The sequence below is a fragment of the Marmota marmota genome, unplaced genomic scaffold (assembly GCF_001458135.2).
Source record: "Marmota marmota marmota unplaced genomic scaffold, marMar, whole genome shotgun sequence".
Taxonomy (NCBI): Eukaryota; Metazoa; Chordata; class Mammalia; order Rodentia; family Sciuridae; genus Marmota; species Marmota marmota.
Window position 1 is genome coordinate 4,311,079 of NW_025999927.1, and position 21,239 is coordinate 4,332,317.

Consider the following 21,239-nt stretch of genomic DNA (forward strand, 5'->3'; position numbering starts at 1 on the left):
GAAAAGCTCTGTTTTAGAATCTTTTCAGGTTCTTTTTTTTAATATATATTTTTTTAGTTTTAGATGGACACATACTTTTATTTATTTTTATGTGGTGCTGAGGATCAAACCCAGTGCCTCCCACATGCGAGGCAAGCACTCTGCCACTGAGCCACACCACAGCCCCTTTTCAGGTTCTTGAACCGTAGTGGAGGTTGCCATTGCCCAGTGGGCAGTGACAGCTTGATTTTGGTGTCCATGGTGGCTCCAGCCAGGGTTGGCTCTGTCAGTTTAAGCAACCTAAGGTGTGCTTTCACATTCAGTTCCTTTCCCCTCAGATTGCAGAATGATAAAGACGGGCTCTTTTAGTGCTCCTTCAGCAGCTCGTATACTGGAATTGGACCGATACAGAGACGATTGGTGTGGCCCCTGCACAGGATGACACACGGGGTCATGAAGCGTTCCTTATTCAAAGAGGTTAAGGAAAAAAATAGAGAACAAAAAATGAACTCTTTATTAATTAGCCTAAGCATATATATTTAAAGACCAAACTGGACTATCCTGAAAGATACGTTTTGTAGAAAACTAGCTTCTGAGTACCCATGGGTACTCAGCAAAGACCAAGATTTCAATGTGTTTTGTTTGAAAGATCTTTTTAGCATTTTAGTTTGGTCATGCTGGGGGTCAAACCCAGGGCCTTCCTTGCCCCTCAACACATGCAAGGGAATCACTCTGCCACTGAGCAATGCCCCCAGACCCTAATCGGCTTTTATAGTTGGTTCATGAACTGGGCAGTCTGCAAAACAGAGGTGATGCAATGGGCATGGCAGAGAATTCAGTTTTTTAAAGGCAGCTTGAGCAGGAAGAAGGGAATAGCACAGTACAAAAGGTGGGTGGGTTGACATGAGGTTGTCTCAGATCACTTTCCTTGTTGGGGTTGGAGCAGAACGGATTCCCTTATCTGCCAGCTCAGGTGGACTTTGGATCAGTTCTTGCAAATCTTGTGTCTTTTTTTTTTTTTTTACTGGCCTGTTTGGAGATCTCTCTTCTGGTTCTAGAGGAAGTCGGATCTTGGGAGCTTAGGTTTTACTTTGGTGATGTGGGTTCCTGGCATGAGTGGCTCCATTTTGGGTTGGTTGGTTAGGGTCTACTGTAAGAGTGCAGTTCAAATCAATGGCCTCCTGTGAATCTTATTTAACAGAACTTCCCTATTAATGTCAGTACCCAATCATGTCATTCCATCCCCAGGTGGGCTACATGTTGAGCTCTGAGTTGAGAGTCTTTCCCAGGCCATGCTCTGGGCCCCAGACCTTCTCTGCTTAGAGTCTGGTGTGAAATCTTCATGTAAATCTTTACAGGCAGCTGTTCTACAGCACACAGAGTTCTCAGCTCCCTGATTAAAAACAGGACCTATCAGCTTATAAACCAAACAGAGGACAAAATTCCTGAAACCTTGCCAATTTTCTCTCTGTTGAAAGAATTCTTGGCAGTAGTTAACACATTTTGCCCAGTACTAAAATAATTCTGTTATATCCACAATGAGAAGGTTTTGTAAAATGGGGTTTTTCTTAGCCTATTTGAATATATAAAATATTGGTGTTCAACCCTGCTTTACTTTAAAACTTATTACAATTTTTAAAAAATAACCCTTACCTGGGTCCCACAATACACCAATTAAATGATAATCTCTTCTCGGAGTTGAGAAAAGTTAACATGTTTCAGGGTGGTAGACGATCTTTCCAAATGCATATGAGTATTAATCTGTTTCCAATTGCTATAATAAATACCTGAGACTGGGTACTTTATAAAGAAAAGAGGTATATGTTGCCAACAGTTTTGGAGGCTGAAAGTCCAAGGTTGGATGGTTCCCTTGTTCCAAGAAACTAGAAGGGCCTCATAGTATCCTGGCAGAGTACATGAGAGAGGGAAGATCACATGGCAAGACAGGAAGCCAGAGAGCTGGGGGGCTCTTTCATAACAACCCTCTCAAGAGACTATAACCAGGGTCTCAGAGAACTAACTTAATCCCTCTGAGCAGGGTCCTAGTACCCTAACGACTTCCACTGGTCCCACCACTTCTCAACATTGCCACACTGGGGACCCACGCTTCTAGTACATGAATCCTTGGGGACAAACCATATTTGATCCATGCCAATGCTTATTTGGTTTAAATTAATTTATGCACATTTAAAATCACAGATTACTGTAATTTGCAAGTGTAGCTCTCCCCTCTTCTTTCCCATGGGTAAATGCCACTCACAGAGTCCCTCTGACATCCTGGACAGTGTTTGAGCATCTCACCAGGCCATGTGGCCCTGCAGAGGACCCCGCCTTCCCTTTAGATAACTTAGTTGCTTAGGATCTTGCTCAGTTACTGAGGCTGGCCTTGAACTTGAGATCCTCCTGCCTTAGCCTTCAGATCCATTCAGAGCAAGCCTGGGAAAGCTGAGGATTGGCCAGTGGCCCTCACTGGCAGAAAGAACTAGCCAGCAGGTGTGTGGACAGGAATACAGTAGGACCGTAGGGGACTTGTGGAGATGAGGCCCTAGGGCAGGGTGGCAGGATGGGAGGGGCAGGGAGAGCACTGTGTTGAACTGCAGCCCGTGCCCTGACCTGGACAGTGCTGACAGCATCTGCTGATGACCTCGGCCCTCCCTCCCTCCACAGATACGTGGTGTTAACTGGCTCAGACCTGTGCTAGCCCCAAAGCACAGTTCGACGAGGTACTTGGGGGACACCCAGGCACAAACCCAGACTGGGGGTGGGAGAAGGCACCTAAGGAAGTGCCATCTAAGCTGAGGCCTGGGCAGGCTGAAGGGCTGGGTGGCTGTGGGCAGCTCTCCCTGATCCTTGGGGAAGGCTGCCTTCCCTCTGCCCTCTGCAGGTACTGCTCTCTTGGGCACTGGGCACCACTCCCCACCTCCAAGTCTTGTCTGCTCCTGACCTTCAGAGCCTGGGGCCTTCCTGCACCGGTTTTGGCAACATCCAGCTGTCACCTCCTGCTTCTTGTCCCTTGTCTGACCTTTCTCCTCATTTCTGCCTCTGCCACCCAAACGTAGGCTCTTTAGTGCCCTTGGCTCGTGCCCACCCAGCCTGCTCTCCACTGCCAGTCTTTTTTCCCATGACCACCTCAACGCCTTATTTCCATCTTCTGTCTGGGCTTCTCCAAGAAACCCCACCAGCATTTCAGACGAGAGGGAGCCTAACTTCCTGTGTTGTCCACGACCTCTCCAAATCCTGTTCCTCTTTCCACCTCCTTGGCCCTGCCCCAGCAGGCCCCTTCTCAGACACCTCTGCGCCCCAGAGACAGCCTCCGATACTTCAGCTGGCAGAAACCTCTTCTCTCTGGTGGTGCCCGTGCCTCCCTTGAGGGCAGGGCCCAGGTCCTTACCTTGGAGTATGGTTCCAACATGGGACTTGAACATCTCGATCGATGCTCGGTGACTGACGTGGGTTCACGTGAGCACTGACAGTAGTGCTCGTGATTAACCCGGGGTAGAGAATGAGGCATCACTGTGGATTTGGCAAGATGCAGCTATTACTCTTGACAACTAACCTATGAAGTGGCACAACCTAATAATCAGAGCCGAGAACAGGGTCTAGATGTCGATTTAAATCCTGTCCTCATCACCCTTCACGGCCCTCCTGGGCCATGTTCCTTGTCTACATCACAGGGATGGCTGTGGCCAAACACTGACTTCAGAAAAGTTCTCTCTGGATTACGAAAAATCAAGGCAAACATGCATTGTAATGTAGCTTTCACTTCTGGAAAACATTGTGTTTTAGCAGGGACCTCATACCATTTAATCTGTCAAGTTCTAACATCTGTGTGTCTGCACGTGACCTGAAGTTCCCGTTCCCACAGCCCAGGTTCCAGGGCAGGAGACAGAGCTGCCAGTGCTGAGGAGAGCGTGAGCAGACCTGCCCAGCCTGCTGGAGCACACACAGGAGAGCCAGGTCCTCGAGAACAAGCCCTGGCATTGGGCCTCCTGAGGTTGTGAATGTACACAATTGTGCAAAGAGACACTTCTGTTCCTGCAAAGGACTCCTGTGCTGCTTCCTCTCTCTCTATTTCTCTCTCACACACATACCTCCCTGAGTGAGGGAAATGTGAGAACAAAGTACAATCTCAAGTGAATTTTTTTAAAGAATTTTTATGAATTGTGATAAGCATTGCTTTTGTTGTTGTTTCCACTGTGACAGTGAGTGCCAGGAAGAGGACCCACACCAGAGTGAGAACTGTGTAGACTCCCTGGGGGAAATTCTCAGCTAGTAAGGCATGGAAATGCTTGGGGAGGGGCAGGCGGGCGGGGAGGTTAGATAAATGTGACCACACTGCTGAGCCAGAGGAAGGGGGAGGGGGCTTGGTGGGAGGCAGAGATGAAGAAAAAGAGTTCATGACACTGTGGAGTTAGCACTTCCTTAAGAGCAAAGTTCTCAGAGACCTGAGGATTAGAGGCCCCATCAGACTGTGCCAATCCAGCAGCCCTGACCACAGGATGGGTGGCGGCTACCCAGTGCTGCCTCTCTGTAGCATGGATGGGGCCACACTGGCTGCCAGGGAGGCTTCAGGTGCATGAAGGTGCAGTCACAGAAAAGGAGGTGTGCTGGGATGGGCCTCGCCATGGAAGACACACGCCGCTCCAGGAAGATCCCAGCAGGTCCCTCCTGCCAGGTGCACATGGCATGGCCTTGGTTGTAAGCAGGAACCCCAGTTGGACGGGCGGAAGTGCCGTCACCCTCCAAGGACCTAGACACTGCTTTTTCCCAGTTCATTTCAGCTGCTTTGCAATAGATACCTTAAAAATCAATATAATAGATAAAAGAATTGTAATCTAGGCAAAACCCAGCCCATCACAAAGCAGAAAGGGAAATAAGCCATAATATGAAGTAAAAATTAAAAGGTAGCACATCATTACATGCATCATCATTTGTTTAAACAGGACCTTAATGCATCTGATGAACACTTACACAGCTTTCCTCCGGCAGCTCTGTTCTGGGCACTGGGACTGAGCCGGGGAGCAAATAAACAAAAGCTGCTCCCTTGAGAAGGTTAGATTTCAGAGGGAGTTGCACAGCTCAGCTCTCCGCACCCCTACATCCCATTGAAGTGCTCTTCTAAACATCCATCCTGCTCATAAGTCTTGGTAGAAATTCAACTGAAGAGGAAAGTTGACGATAGCACCGTTCACATGTGCTCGTGATTTTAATGACAGTCACTTTTTGGTTTTTAGGGAGAAGAAAATGGCCTTCCGGACAGCACTGGAGAACCCCTTTCAGGTACATGATCCATTGTAAAGCCACCGGGGCTGCAGCAACAGCTAGCGTGGCTCAGTTGAGAATGTGTTGGTCATGAACTGTTGTGTGTGTGGCTTGATAACTTTGACCATCACGGCATTTTGAGAGCAGTAATGGGCACATGAGTAACCAAGGGCAGGGCTTGTTGGCCTTGCTCTGTCCTCACTGTCCTCTGGACAACTGCACACAGGTACAGTACAGGACACCCTGGTTCCTCTGGGCCAAGCAGCTCTGTTGAGCCCAGTACCAGTGTACCCATCTGGAGTCCCCGTCTCCTCCAAGGAAATTTCCTGGCCTCTGAGTGCTGAGAGGCTCGTTTCTTGAAGGCCACACCATGGACACGCTGTGAATGTTGCTGGTGAATTCTTGGTTCAACACCTTGTTGGTGGCAGAATGGCCCATCTTCTCGGCCTCCCTTCTTTGCAGGAACCCTTCTGCAGGGCCTGGGTTGGAAAGGAAAAGGGCAAGGGTTTGGGGAGAGGGAAAGCCTGTCGTAGACTTTTAAAATCTGCACTGCAGAGCAGAGCACTCTCCATGCCGTGGCATGCAGGGAAAGGCATCCTAACAAAACCTCTCAAGTCTTGGAGGAGTGTTTTCTCCAAGCTAACCCTCCTTTGCTTTGGAAGGGGACAGCAGGTTCTGAATTGGCTAAAGACAAATAAACGTTCCCACAGACCCGCCCTCCCCCACCCATGAGATGGCAGCATGGGAGGGACCCATTGGGCTACAGCCGCCTCCATTCCCTCTCCTCCTCTAGTAGCAGCAGCCAAATGAGCTTACAGCATTAGGTCACAAGTTGTCCCCGTTCCTTCTCCTTTTCTGCTTTTGTGTCTCTAGCCTAAGACACTTTAAAGGTTGTCCCCCCTTTTCTTCCTGTGGTAGGGATTGGACCCTGGGCCTCAGGCACACTAGGCAAGTGCACTGCCACTGAGCCCATCTATCCCCAGGACATATTATTCTTTTCTAATTAAAATATATATATTTAAACTTTTAAAGGACTAACATCCTCCACACTGACATGTTAGCTAAAATAAAAATGAATATGCAAATTTGTTTAGGAATAGCTATCAAGTTCTTTTATGAGTCAGGGTCATTCTTAATTAATAGATAAACTTTAATCAAGCTGTGGTCGTCTCAGAATGAAACAGGAGCCTTTCAGGGAGGCTGAACTTCTCACCACAACAGCGAGTAACACAATGGTGTGTGATGGGCTTACCTGTGGTGCTCTTGGGAGCAGGAACTGTGTGATTCAAGTGGGGGTCTCAGCCCCTCCCATAGTGTCTGGCCCGCTTGTTTTCTTGTTAATCTTGTTTTCCAAAAACAGATAAGTGAGAAATATGGATTTAGTAGCTTTGCTCTTCATGCAAGCTGGCAAAAGCAGATCTGCAAATTTTGTGTTTGAATGAGGATTGTACCTTAAGAGAGATTTATTTTATTCTATGGTACTTATAAGCACTAATTGGGCACCTTCCATGTACCAGGCACTAATGTGAATGACAGCCCTGCACATAAGGCCCTGTTATTTTCTTATTATACAAAAGTGGTTGGGAGCATCACAGGATCACCCAGGAGTAAATGGGATTCAAGGTCTGGGCAGCAGGCTGCCTCTGGGGCCTGCAAAATGCATCCCTGTATAGTTCAGCCATTGAGTGCTGAGCATCCTGCGAGAGGGTGAAGTTGAGACTTCTGCTCTCTCAGAGTCTTCAGCTGGAACAGAGCCTACCCCAACTCCCCAGAAGTCTACCCCAGACCCCCAGAAGTCAGTATCTGAGCCATTTTTCACAAAAGCTTGCTACTTTCCATGGACAAGGTCCCTGGTCTTAACCCAGGTCTGGCTTTTATTTAATTCTTGCCCTTTGAAGTCCTTAGGGGTTAAAATAAGGGACATGGGCAGGGTGGAGAGCACTGGGGTGGAACGAGGGACTAGACAGGAGTGACGAATGATAGCAACAGATGGTCATCAAGGAAAGAGAGAAGATGCAGCGTAGAACCAGCTACCACTGGAAAAGCAAGTGAAGACAGAAGCCAGCACCCAGCAGGCCCCCAAGTAAGGCATTGCTATAGATGCCCTGGCTAGAGCAGCAGCAGTGACCATTCAGCTGACCCTGCTAATGAAGGCCCGAGAGTTTTACAGTGCTGTCACTCAAATATGCTAAAGGAAAACGTGGGCATGAAAGCAATAAGCAATAAGCCTCCATTATATAATATGCAAAACGTTCCCCAAATTGGAAGACTTCATTTCCCCAGTGTGCCCAGTAAACTGAAGCATCACTCCTGGGTTTAAAATATGAAGCAACAATTGACAAAAACCCTGGTTGTTCATGCCCTTTGAGGAGCAGTGATAGGACACATGCCCTGATGCCTTGGTACCCATTGCCAGTTTTTCAAGGATGACTTTCTGGTGACCTCAATTAATTTGACACTTGCTACCCTAAATAACCTCCCCATAGAACTGAATGCAGAGTAGGATGGTGATTTTTTTTCAGATTAGGTCTGTGAAGTGACACTTGTATATTTGCTGTGTCTCATCTCTTCAGAATCACATGATTCAAATTCATGTAAAAATCTACACAAATTTTAACTCAGGTCCTTTACTATAGAAGAGCTTATTTTTTTCACACAGCTTGAAGACAGAATTGAGGTCCAGTGTGATTTATTTGCCAGTATCCACCCAATTTGTCCATGAGACCCTCCCATGCTGCCGCCAACTTGATGTCTCCTTAAGGAGAGAAGAATGAAATCATGTTGATTTCTCCTTTGGTGCAGAGATCAAACACCCACCAAATGCCCTTGAGTCCATTTCTTGGTAGATAAAAATAATTACTCATCACTTCCAGCTCATACCATAAAACTAACCTAACAAATACTGTGGTGTGTGCACGCCCCAATCCAATGATCATCAAAACCAGAACTGGCATTTTAACAGTAACCATATGTGAAACCACATGCAGAAAAAGGCATGATTTTGCACCCTTAGTAAGCATCACAACAGAAGCGGGAGACTCCTTGGACACCTCTTGGTATTTCAGACTCCAATGCTGATAATTTATAGACAGCTAGGATAGGGTTATTTTATTTCAGAACCACAATATTTTGCTATCTATAAAGTGGCAAATATAAAATTTTTACTGTTTGTTGAACCAACTCCTGGGGAGCATCATTATGATGCAGCCAGGAGCTAACGGGGTCCTGGAGAATGGGAGGGAAACGCCAACGCAGTAAGAGCTCCCGAGACGCCAGAGTGTGTGAGATAAAAGGGCGCCTCCTCTGCAGGGAGACCATTAAGTCCACGTGTGATCCACTGCCAATATCCTGACTGAAGCTACTTCTAGGCTCAACGAATCATGACCTTTGTGAATTTTGAACCTTGTTCCAATCCACAGTTAAATGTTAATTTACTGGCATTTATAGCCTGCCAGCCCCAAAGGTAAGAGTTCCACTATTGGACACTAACTGTTTCTTACTGTTCTAAATGACCTTGACCTCCCTGTGGATGAGCATACTTGGCTCTCAAACTCTTCTTCAAAGTATGATGTAAAAATATAGATATGAGAAAGGGTGAAGAGTCAGGGGAGGGGAGGGGAACGGAGGGAATGCTCCCAGGGAAGGCCGTCCCTGTTACCTGTCACTGAGTATGGAACCTGAGGTCCTCCCTCCTCTCTCTCCCTGCCCTCCTTCCCAAGGGACACTATGTTGTTCAGGTTTCCTCCCTCCCCCAGGGGCCACTCTCAGGACATCGTGCATGGTAGGCAATGCTCCATCCCTGAGCTCCATCCCCAACCTGTTCAGGCTGGTCTTGAACCCCTGGATCGAGTGGTCCTCCTTTCTCAGCCTCCCAAGTAGCTGGGACCACTGGTGCACACCCCATACCCTGCATATCTCCAAAGACTCTTAATCTGCACCAGACATGGGGTCTCTCAAAGAGAAGTGGCTGTAATCCCAGTGTCTAATTCTGGCAGGCTCTCCTGACCAAACACACACTTTGGAGGATCTTTGAGACAAGGGTTTTCAACCCTGGCGGCACTTTAGAAGCTCCCATGCCTGCACCCCAGACTAATTAACTGAGGATCTTGGCAGGTGGGGCCAGACATCAGGATTTGTAAATTTCCCCCAGGGGGTTGAGGGAGTTGGTGGGTTTCATCCCCCAACCAGAGTTGATAACTAACTGCTTTTCAAAGGCTGTGGGTTATTATCCCTCACCCACAGCTCTCTGGCTCTCTGTTGTTCCTTGCTTGCCATGTGCTGGGCCAGGGCTTTAATGGATTATCTCCTTTAATCCCACAACCAGTGCATGAGAAGGTGTTGTTCTCCCTGGTCAGAGAGTGAGACGCGGGTTCAGCATGCTCAGGACCGTCCAAGTTGCGCGCCTGTGCGTGCCTGTGCCCAGGAGGCTCATGCAGGTAATCTGCAGGTACACAGTGATTCCCTTCTCCTCCGTGTGTATGCTAAGTTAACACTAAAATAAATAGGTGTCTGTCGGTTTGAAAATTTCTAAATAGTGCTTCATGACCACGCAAAGTTTCTGATTGGATTTTTTCTTTATGTTACCCTTTTAATTCATTTAATTATGTCACATTTTTTATTCAATAGCTATTTATTGAGCACCTACTGTGTGCCCGGCAAGCAACAGGGACATCAGAAATCAAAGTCCTCTTCCTCTTGGAGCTTATGTTCTAACTGAGACAGATAGTAAACATGGAACCAGTGGTAATGTCAGATGGTGGTAGGGGCCTCACCGAAGGTGAACAAGGATAACAGGGTTGTGCCTAGCAGTGGGTACTGCTACTGTGCTAAGAAGGGGCACAAGACCCAAACAGTGCCATGGAGCTGCCATGTGAGATGAGAAGGAGAAGGACCATGCAAAAGGAACTTGCAGTGCAAAGGCTTCCTGCTCTGGGACAGGAGTGGGCAAAGTGCAGTAGAAAAGGGAGCTGAGAGACAGTGTGAGGACTCCTTCTGCTGTCTACTTAAGAAATGAAAGCTTAGGGGCTGGGCTTGTGGCTCAATGGAAGAGTGCTTACCTAGCACATGTGAGGCACTGGTTTGATCCTCAGCACCACATAAAACTAAATAAATAAAGGTATTGTATCCAAGTACAAGTAAAAAAAAATTTTTTTTAATGAAAACTTAGCATCATTAAATGACAAAAATGTTTTCTCATCATTGCTCTTACCATTGATCTTATGAGCTACAGGAATCACTTCATCTCCATTTCACAGAGGACCAATCTGAAATCCATAGATGCCGCGTGGCCTGAGAAGCCAAGCCTCTGGGCAGTTAGATTGCAAGAATTTGAGGTGCGCCACCCTTCAGAGACCCAGGCTCCAGGATTGTTCAGGACGAGTTCTTTGCATAGAGCTGGTGCACAGCAGACCCTGGTAAAGGGTGGTTACTGCAGGCCCTTCCTGCCCTGACAGTCTTTCTTAGCACGAGCCAACCAGTTGAGAGACATCGGGTCTCTGGGGTTTGGCTTTTCACATAAGCAGTTGTCACTAGTTATCAGTGTATCTCACCTTTGCTTTATGTCAGTGAAAACAGTTGTCAGGTGTCCACACATGGCAAATGAGGACCCTAATGTTTAGAGAACCTATTTATTTATTTTTTAATGTGGTGCTGAGGATCGAACCCAGTGCCTCACACATGCGAGGCAAGCGCTCTACCACTGACCCAGCCCCAGCCCCTAGAGAATCTAAATGAGCTTTTCATAGAAAATTTAAAAATTTCAACAACACTCTCTTCTCCATATCTAGAAGTGACTCACCTTTTTGTATTTTAAGATGCGTTCTATATTGTTTCCCCCAGTCCTTATTAACTGTCAGTAGATACCAGCTATATGCCTCTTCCTTTCCCTCATTCATTTCTAAAATTCATACAGCACAGTCTACCTTATCCCCCATGGAGAAACACAGTTCTCATTCATTCATATATTCATTTAGTAAATGAATTTTGAATTTCGAGGAAGGGCCCATTTCTCATTATTCAGTGACCATCATTTACCAGTGGCTAAGATCCACTCAGTGCTTGTCATTGGAGAGGTATCAAGTGATCATTTAATCTTCCCCATTTCTGATGAAGATTTCTTTGATCCTGAATCTTTTTCTTCCTTCCCCAAGACCTCACCCCATTTGCCCTCTTACATATATTAGTACATGCTATTAAAGTGTAGCAGGACAAAGTGTATTTGAAAAAAATACTTGTTTCCCTGTTTAAGTAATCCAGAGAGCTAACTTCAGTCTGTGATTTTTAAAGGACAGCTTTAAATTCCCTTATATTGGCCAACTCAGCAAATACTCTGGCACTTGTGTTATTGAAAGCACAGAAACAAAACATGAGTGGATCTTTTAGCCTATGAAACTGGGGAGATGTTTAGAACTAGAACCTGGTGCTGAAGGTGAGCAAGATGAACCCTAACTGCTCAGATTGGGATGTAAACTGGCCCAAACTTTGCCTCTGGAGAGGGACCCTGGGTAGGTGCATCTGCGGCCTTAGGAGACCCATACTTCTGACCCCATGATCCTATTGCTGTGGTCAAACATGCACGTGGAAGGTCTGCATTGCACCACTGCTCATTTGTGAAAATCTGGAAAAACCCAAGTGTTCAATAGTTTCTCAAAGTCCATAATTATACATATTTTCCAATTTTTCTATATTGTGATTATATTAGCTTTAAATTTTTTTAAATTAAGCTTTAAAAAACAAAACATAGGGAACCGAGTGGTTTGGTTTGGACAGCCTCAGGGATGAAATGGGAAGAGCAGCATGGAGCGGACGTTTGGGGCTTGGCAGTGGAGGATGTGGTGAAAAGTCTGCCAGGACTCCGGGGACCTGGAGATGTGCACAGAGCAGTTGAGCATTTGGGTGCTTGGGGGCAGATTTTAAGTACTGGTTTGGTGCGTTGAGTTGGCATCCTCTGGGCACCAGGAGGAGCTCTCAGCATTTAGCTCTGGAGCCGGGAGAGTTCACACACGTTCGTTCCCCTCTGTGGTAAAAACAGTGGTTAGGCATGTGCTGTATGCCAAGGGCTGCGTCAGTCCCAAAAGGATGCAAAAGGAAGGGCCTGAGGCCTGGTGGGAGAGTCTTGTAAGCAGCCATTGGAGTGGAGATCACCATATGGAGAGGGTGTGGAAGGGGAAGGCTACGGGACAGGAATGGGACCTGAGCACCTCCTTGAAGCTCCTCAGGGTCCACAGAAACCGGCGGGGGTCTTGGCACATCAAGCAGAAGGAGAACACGGCTAGGACATGATGGGGCTCGACCGTCTTCTAGAAGAGACCCACAGGGAGGATGAGCCCTGCCGTGTGACATATAGCATCCACAGGGGCAGAGGAGTCTCAGGCCTGGCTCCAGAGCTGGCCTTCACAGAGCTGACAGCATGGAGACAGTAGCAGCAGGAGGCCCAGGGCATCTACAGAGTCAAGTATAGATCCAGATTTTCCTACCTGATCAGAACTGGTCTCTGGCCAGAAAGTGGGATGCAGGGAACTGGGTCCAGTCTTCACAAGGTTTGGCGGGAGCTAGGCTGGGTCAGATGGACTCAAAGCCAAAGAAGAGGACCATTAAGAACATGAGGCAACCAGGAGGCCACAAGTTTTGCATATTTGTGCTAGCAGTTCAACAGTGAATAAAAGAAGAAAAAGAGAAAGTGGCTTCAGAATGTTATGAGACCAGAGGTTGGTAGCTTGAGGTTCTTATTTTTTAGGGTAGAGGATATCTGTACATATTTGTAGATGAAGAAGAGAGAACATGGCTGAAGATGAGGAGAAAGAAAGAATACTAGATGAAATGAGTCCCAGACAAGGTGGGAAGTGTAGGCTCAGGGTTATGGCCACAGTGTGGCCAGGAGAGGGGATGCTCTACTAAGGAGTCCTCTCCATGCTGACATGTCATTTAATCATTACAGAAGCACAAAGTGTGCCAGAGAAAGTTTGAAACATAGAAACATCCTGCCAAGTTGAGGCAATGGCTATTATTTCTGCACGTCTCCTTCCATAGTGATATCACCTTGTCTGTACACTTTGTGCTGATCCTGGAGTACAGTAAAAAACATGGAGTACATGTTTTTTAGATCTTACATTTCTTGCTTAACATGTCAAGCACTTTCTAGGTTGCCATGTAGTCTTCATGATTATTGAGGTCATATTCCATCGAGGAATGCAGTCATGTATCACTAGTTCCCTAGTCTTATGCATTTAAATTGTTTTTAAAAATTGAGCTGCCTATGATCACAGTGACTGGGGAGGCTGAGGCAGGAGGATCACAAGTTCAAAGCCAGCCTCAGCAATTTAGCAAGGCCCTATGCAACTTAGTGAGACCCTGTCTCAAAATAAAAAATAAAAAGGGCTGGGGATGTTGCTCAGTGGTTAAGCACTTCTGGATTCAAGCCCTAGTTACACCCCCCATCCCCCCAAAAAAGAAAAAACTTGATAATATGACTAACAGTGTCATGGAAATGTTCATGTATGTACATATCTTGAGCAGTCTCCTCGAGCTGGACTCCCAGAGGTCACATCCCTTGGTCAAAGAATATGAGTATAATTGTCATGGCTCTTGTTTTTTAGCCTTTGAATTTGTACTTGCCTCAGAATGGCTGGCTCTCAACTTAATGACCAAAGTGATACTGACTTCTTCACTTTCCTAAATTGGGAAGGTCTCTGCCCAGTGTGATAGCATATGCAGTTCAGGTTAGGGTTTGGGCCTGGAATGTTCCCTAGAGTCTCATGTTGAAATGCAACAGTGTACAGAGGTAGGGCTTTGGGAAGTGGTTGGATCATGAGGGCTCTGACCTCATCAGTGGATTGATCCCTTGATGACTGAATGGACTACTGGGAGGTGGAACCTTCTTGGAGGAAGTAGGTCACTGGAAGGGGTTATCTTTTCTCTTGCTCTTTCCTCTTTGCTTCCCAGCTTCCACAAGTCAAGCAGCTTTCCTCCACCAACCCTTCCACCATGATGTTCTGCCCCACTTCAGGCCCAGAGCAGTGGAGCCATCAGACCCTGGGTTGAAACTTCTGAGTCATGAGCCAAAGTAACTCCTTCCTCCTCTAAGTTGTTCTTACCAGATATGTTGGTCACAGCAACAAAAAGCTGAGTAACACAAGGACATCATTGCTTTCCCGGAATCTTCCCAGTCAGTGATCTCTAAGTAGCCCTTAAAACCCAAATCCAAAGGACTCATGAGTCAGTGTGACAGAATTTCAGTTGCTTGGTGTGCCATGTTGTGTAGTCACTGCTTAGTACTTTATCATAGATCACTTGGCAGCATCTCTTGCCCACCGACTTCCTCCCACTCACGAGCCTGGTGATGAAACGAGGTGGAGGACTAGATGTGAGAGGCTACCCTCCCTCCCTCTGCAGGGGGTGTGCTCTCATGGGGAGGCCCAGCTCTCCTCTGCCTGTTCAACTCACTGCACATGCCCCAGGCACTTGGCTCCCCTTCAAAGGGAGCCCCTTGGTGAAGAAAAGATAGATAAAGGAAGGGATGATAAGGTGGCCATAAATTTGAAGTCTGTTTCTGGCACTCTTAGTTACCCTTGTTTTCAAATATGCATATGGAGTGGATATTCCAGTTTTCATTTTTTAAAGAACTGTTCAATCCATCACAACCTGACACTCTGTGTTTCTGTTAAGAAGCTTTGAGGGCAAGGGTGGAGGTACTCACAGTGTAGGTGGGTTCCAGTGGGGACTGGACTAGTGCTCTGCCCTTGAGAGCCCCTACTCCTTGGGAGCCCTTGTTCTGGCCAGTGGTCCCACAGTTGGGCGTTGGGACAGAAAGGGAGACTGACTTTATAAAATCTTACAACTGCTTCCAGTAAAACAATTTGTCTTTGGCTGTGATGAAGAACACTGTTGCTGAACACTGAGAAATGAGTGTTCTGAACTATTTCTAAGAAAAAGCTATGTGCTCTGATTGATGCTTTCGACAGGTCAGCAGAAAATGAAGGTGATGAGAAACGAGTGTGAAGGTCAGGCCTCCCATGTAACTCTGTTTCTTCCTGCAGGTGTTACTAAGGACCAGTCCTGTAGGGAAGACTGCACTTGCTCTTCCTGCTCGCTCCGGGCCCCCACCATCAGTGACTTGCTCAATGATCAGGACTTGCTAGATGTGATCAGGATAAAGCTGGATCCATGTCACCCAACGGTGAAGAACTGGAGGAATTTTGCAAGCAAATGGGGCATGTCCTATGATGAACTGTGCTTCCTGGAGCAGAGGCCCCAGAGCCCCACCCTGGAGTTCCTGTTCCGCAACAGCCAGAGGACAGTAGGCCAGCTGATGGAGCTGTGCAGGCTCTATCACAGGGCTGACGTGGAGAAGGTGCTTCGCAGGTGGGTGGATGAGGAATGGCCCCGGCGGCTGCGTGCAGACCACCCTGCACACTTCTAGTGCTCCTCTGCACGCTGGGACATCCGTGGGTCACGAAGAATGTGAGCCTGTTCTTTAAGAGCTTGGATGAGGACACGGAACAGTGGACACTGGTTTTCCCCCACGCTGGTGGTTCTGTGGAGGGGTAGGCTATGTTTTGGTGGCAGATCTTTCTTTCTTTTTGCACATCTATTTTAATTTAATATTTGAATCTGGACTTGAGAAAGAATATTTTGTAGGCTCACATAGGGGTCAGAATGGGTTCATGACATGATGAAAATAAAACGTTCCTCTCTGTGAATACTGCTGAAGATTTCAGTCCCAGACCCAGCAGTCTAGACGCGCACAGGTCATCACGTCGGCTCACTTGGAGCTGGGGCACTCAAAGCTCAGAGGAAGAAGCAACGGGATGTTACCTCATCCGTCCATTCATTACTGTTTGGGTTATAAAGTGCTTAGGTAATGAACAGATGCGGTAGCATGTGGTCCTATGCTACTGTCATTTTTATCCAAGCATTTTTATGATATGTGGACTATCGATAATGTCATTTACTTTGGTATTTTTAAAAGAAGCACACAAACTGATGATTACTGGGAGGGCAGAGTGAGAAATTCATGCGTTTGTAAGTACCACAGGAATGGTATTTGAAAATGAATTATACTCAAAATGCCCTTTTGTTACCTATGACCTTTATAAAATTAATATTGACTTCATCTTCTTTTACATAAGTCTGAATACTTCATCCCTGAGATGAAACTTAATTAATCAATAAATAAAAATCACTGGGCTCACTGGCGATGCTCCCCGCTGAGCCTCGCCGACACTCACAGGATGACCAAGAGGGGCACCCTGAGGCCTGCCAGGAGGGAGGGCAGGTTGAAAACCAACCTTAAACCAGAAGAAAATTTGGCTCAAAGGATATTCAATGACCTTATTTGATCATCTGGGGAAAGGGCAAATGTGGGGACAAAAGGGGTTGTAATGGGAGAGGTCAGATTTTCTAGATTTGAGGGGAAAGAGAGAACAAGGCAAAGACTTGGTTTGGTTGGCAGGCCCATGGCAGTGCTGTTTGGTTCTCTGGAAGTTAAGCACTCTGTTCAGTTTAGTCCCTGATAAAATAAGTGAGGTAAATAAGACTGATAAAGTACCACAGAACGATTGGGATTAACTCAGCAGAAAGTTCTGAACCACTATTTATTTTCACTAATAATTATGGTGGTTTTTGTTAGGTTGCTAATATGCAGAGTCAGCTGTCCCCTAAATGTAAACTCTAAGTAGCAAAATCTACTAGAGACTGACTCATCCCTTCTGATTCAGTGCTGATTACACCATGCTCATTTCCCTGGTGAGATTTACAGATAAATGTCACTTATCACTAGATGTAGTTAAGTAACAGCCAGTAATAAAACAGATTTTAAAAAATAGAATCTCTGGTAAATTGGTGGTTGATGAGGTGCTTTTAAAATGGGTACTGTTGGCCAGGATCCTGGCTCTGTACAGAACTAGTTAGGGGGAGTTCTGATCTTCTGGGAGTCTGATTTGATGTATGAGTATGTTCTTGCTGAGCTACCTATGACAAGCTCTTACATCGTAGCTGTGGGAAAACGTGTTATTCATTTTTGGCATTGGGGGAAAATGGAACTAAAGAGGTTGGGATTATTTCGCATTGTGAGGCACCAACTCCCCACATTTCAGTGGGCAGTCATCTCTCCTTGTGTCCTGCCACTCTGGATGTAAGGGGTAGCTCCCAGACCAGGAAATGCCCTGCCTGCCCTGCCTGGCCAATGCCTCCATGAAGCTCTTCCTCACTCCATCTCCCAGCCAACTGGTCCCCTCAGCCCAACTATGGCCAGCACAGTCTGGCCATCACAGAGGCAGTGGTGAGGGGCGGGAGAGGAGGCCGGAGGGAAAACCTGCCCTGTTCCCTTTTCTCCTTCACCTCAGGGCCTCCCCCATGCAGACAGAACAGGAGGAGCAGATGAGACACAGGACAGCGGGGTGGCGGGGCGACCAGGAGGGTTGGCCGTACTCCTTACCCTTCCGCCCGGGATGGACGAGGGCAGAGTGCAGCAGAGGGAAGGATGACACGGTGCCATCCACCCTGCCTCCTCCCTGCTGCTCCAGGCCTTCCTGGGCCTCACCCTGGTCCCCAGCTCCTCTGAAGCCCCAACCACTTGAAGCCACAGGATTACACGTGGTGGTTTGGAACAGCAGCTAAAGAGGTGGACTCCCCACCCCTCCCACAGGGCCTTGGCAACAAAAATAATATTCAGCCTCAAGTCCAGTCCCCAATCTGACCTTAAACTGACTTGCCATTTTACATCTCAAAACACAGCTACTGTCTGTGTCGGCTGAACGTGCCCTTCTTATTCAAGCAAGACACAGCACTCAGACCAACCAGACTTGATGGTGGAGTCTGCACCTTTGTGTTCAATTCCAGAGCAGAAAACCTCCTATGTCAGAAGTACAGCAGCCTCCCATCCCCACCTGGTGCCATTATGTACAGAGTCCTGGCAGCTAATAACCTTTACCCCTGGATCTATCACCACTTCACTGCCAGGGAGCTAGAAAGCTTTTAATGCCATCTTCTTTTTTAAAAATTCCTATTATAATTCCATGAGGAAGTGCCCAGGTAGAAGGGATTTTTAAAACAGGGGAATTAATATAAATTTGCTTCACCTATATCATTATTTATACATATGGACATCTGAATTGTTAACATTGACCTTGTGAGGATTTTTAATTATTAGCATCATGATGTCAGCAGAGAGAAATATAACCTAAGATTTTCTAAAGTTCTTTCAGACTCTGAGAGAAGGCAGAGTGACTTTGATCTGTGTCATGTAGGAAAGTGCCAGACAGGAATTCTCAACTGAGGTGCAGGTACAAGCTGTCCGTGCAGGAATCCCAGACAACCACATTTAGAGTCGGTTTATGAAAGCACATACTGTGATCGCATAACGCCCTGACACTGCACAGGGCGTGGAAAGGGAAGAGATTGCTTTATGACCAATAGAACAGTCGTTAAAGGCCAGTCCATTAACACGTCACAGCTTTGCTCTTCATTCTGTCCTAGGGATCCATGTTAAATTAACCTCACTGTAAACTAAGCTGTTTGGGATGAAGTCCTTTTGGTTTTTAGAGTAACAGGCTTGTCTTAAAACTCCCATCTGTAACATTCCATGACAAGGCTGTAGGCAATATGGGTTTTGTTTGGTTGCAGTAGCAAAGTACCACACAAAAGAGTAGGGGAAGTCACAGAGGACATCACATGCCAGGGACAGATCTACACGGGAGGCCTACATTGGAGGAAAAAGACCAAATGGGGCACATGGTATTTAAAACAGTAAGGTTTTAAATTGTTAGGGTTTAATCTTCCCTAGGACCTCCTACCTATAAAGGCAAATGTAAGAAGGGGTCACCTATTTTTGTGACACTAATCATTATTTAATAATACAGAGAATGTGGCAATAGACAAAAGATGCTGCTCCCCCACTGGTCCTTCATAGTAAACCTATGTGGCACTGCCCTCTGCTGGAGTACAAAATCTACACCCGCCTCTTCCAGATGCCAGCTCCCACCAGCCTTGGGCCTGGGTTTGGGCCATGTTAGGCGCCTTACAGGCGGCCTTGCTGAAGAGGAAGACTGCAGTTGCTTTACTGCTTGGCAGACAGGCAGAACGAGGGCAGTATGACTGTGACGGGTTCCTGTCCCCTGGACTTGCCCAGCACTGTACACCCTGCCATTCAGGGCTGTGTTCAGCTCAGTGCGATCCTGTGCCCTGGGAATGACTGTGAGCGCTCAGAAGGGCCTTCCCTCTGTGCAGACAGACGGTCAGTTGCTTGTGGATGTTGGGTCTCTCTCCTTTTCACGTTAGCACCCGAGTGGGGGGGCTGTGATGCCAAGTGGCAAAGGGTCTGCCTCTCTGGAGCAGGAGTCTCACCCCTTCCTCCATGACACGTTCAACAAGAACACGCACAGATTTCCTCTCCTTTTCCTTTCCTTTTTAGATGCTGCTTTGGGCCTGATCATGTTGAAATTATTTTTAGCCTTTGTAACTGAAATGCACATACCCACATGAGTGGATGGAAGCAGTGACAGAGAAGCACCCCATTTGTTCTTCCATCTCCTCCTTGGGAACTCAGCAGCACCCTCCTAAACCTCATGCACTTGGTTGCACATGGCTGGGGTAGGTCTAGTCTCCCCTGGGTTTAGAGAGCATTGTGGCCAAGATACGGGGCTGTGAGCTGGTACTACTGGTCAGGAAGGACCATAGTAAAGCAGAGCCTGTCTGTTCTCTTCCTCCCCGTGGCGTGGAGGGTCATGGATCTAGGGCCGTGTCTAGACAGGGTGCATCCTAGAATCCAGCTCCACAGTTGATCTGAAGAGATCTAAGCCATCAACCATGCAACGTGAAATGAAATGACTAGGCTTGTCAGCTTGTTTGGAAATATAAGAGGACGGCTTCTTTGGTACTTCCTGAGCTAAGCTGTGCTCTTAGGTGACATCCCAGTGACCACAGTCCTCTGAAGCATGTCCTCCAAAGCTTTAAGGAAGACATTTGCAATAATGAAGGTGGTGCTTCTGAACTACCAAGTCTTGGGGAGCTTTGTTTATATATTCCTTTGTACTGTACTTCTAAAGCTGCCTACGTTCTGATCTCCTGTATGACTTTGTCTTTCTTCTAAATAAGGATTGTTATAACTATAATAATGGGTGCTACAAAATTAAAGACTGATGTCCACCACTATTTCTAACGTATGCTGTGTGTAGATTCCAACCCACTCGTTGACTCGTGTGTCCTGCTGGTCAGTCATCCATCATCTGAATACCTGGTGGGTTTCTAAAATGCTCCTGAATGCTAAAGATATAAAAATAAGCAACACGGGGCTACTCTCAAGCTAGAGACTAAGGAGAGCCACTGTATACATAGAGAGACAGGACTGGAAAGATCAGGGCAAACATGGTCTAGGAGTGGGCACAACAAGGCCCAGAAGTACTGAGCTAGGAGGAGAGACAGGTAATGACCACCCAGTAAGTATCTCGGGTGCTGTCATTGGTATGAAGGGCGATTTCAGTTACCCTCTGCCTCTCCTCTGAACTGCCAGATATCCCTGTCTAATAGCAATTTCCTGTCTCCTTTTTTCCCAAGCTGAACACAAGATCCTTCCTTCTAAACTTGTTTTTCACCAGAGTTCCTTGTCTTCCCTGCACCTACCTGCTCAAGTCACCCTTAAGACTTCCCTCTCTGGGGCTGGGGTTGTGGCTCAGTGGTAGAGCACTTGCCTAGCACATGTGAGGAACTGGGTTCCATCCTCAGCACTACATAAAAAAAGATAAATAAAAGTATTGTATCCACCTACAACTAAAATAAGAAAATAAATAAGATTTCACTCTCCTTCCATCTATTTTATCTCCTAATCATGTCTTAAATCCATTCCCTCGTCTCCAACCTTAAGGCTGCCATCATAACCCAAGCAACCATGGTTTCCCACCCTACAGTGACATCCCAGCTGGTCTCCACACAGTTGGTTGATCCTATCATCCCCACCATCAACCCACCAGTAGATTCCCATTTTGAAGATAAGATCCCAAATCATC

At 46.8% G+C, this 21,239-nt stretch overlaps 1 protein-coding gene and 1 non-coding gene across 6 annotated transcripts in view; both read left to right on the top strand.

Annotated features, from left to right (window-relative positions):
• Edaradd (EDAR associated death domain) overlaps nucleotides 1-20,388 on the top strand; it is a 53,760-nt gene extending 33,372 nt beyond the window's left edge. For 3 of the 5 annotated variants that reach the window (XM_015504346.2, XM_048800398.1, XM_048800399.1), the window contains 3 exons: nucleotides 5,214-5,259; nucleotides 9,566-9,677; nucleotides 15,276-20,388. In XM_015504346.2, the coding sequence (XP_015359832.1) occupies nucleotides 5,214-5,259; nucleotides 9,566-9,677; nucleotides 15,276-15,658 (541 nt within the window). In that variant the 3' untranslated portion in view covers nucleotides 15,659-20,388. The remainder of the gene's footprint in view (nucleotides 1-5,213; nucleotides 5,260-9,565; nucleotides 9,678-15,275) is intronic. The other 2 variants (XM_015504344.2, XM_015504345.2) reach the window with 1 other exon arrangement.
• LOC125615920 lies at nucleotides 348-452 on the top strand. The gene has a single exon (XR_007346525.1). It is a non-coding gene; the product is annotated as a U6 spliceosomal RNA (small nuclear RNA).
• Nucleotides 20,389-21,239: the final 851 nt, after the last annotated feature.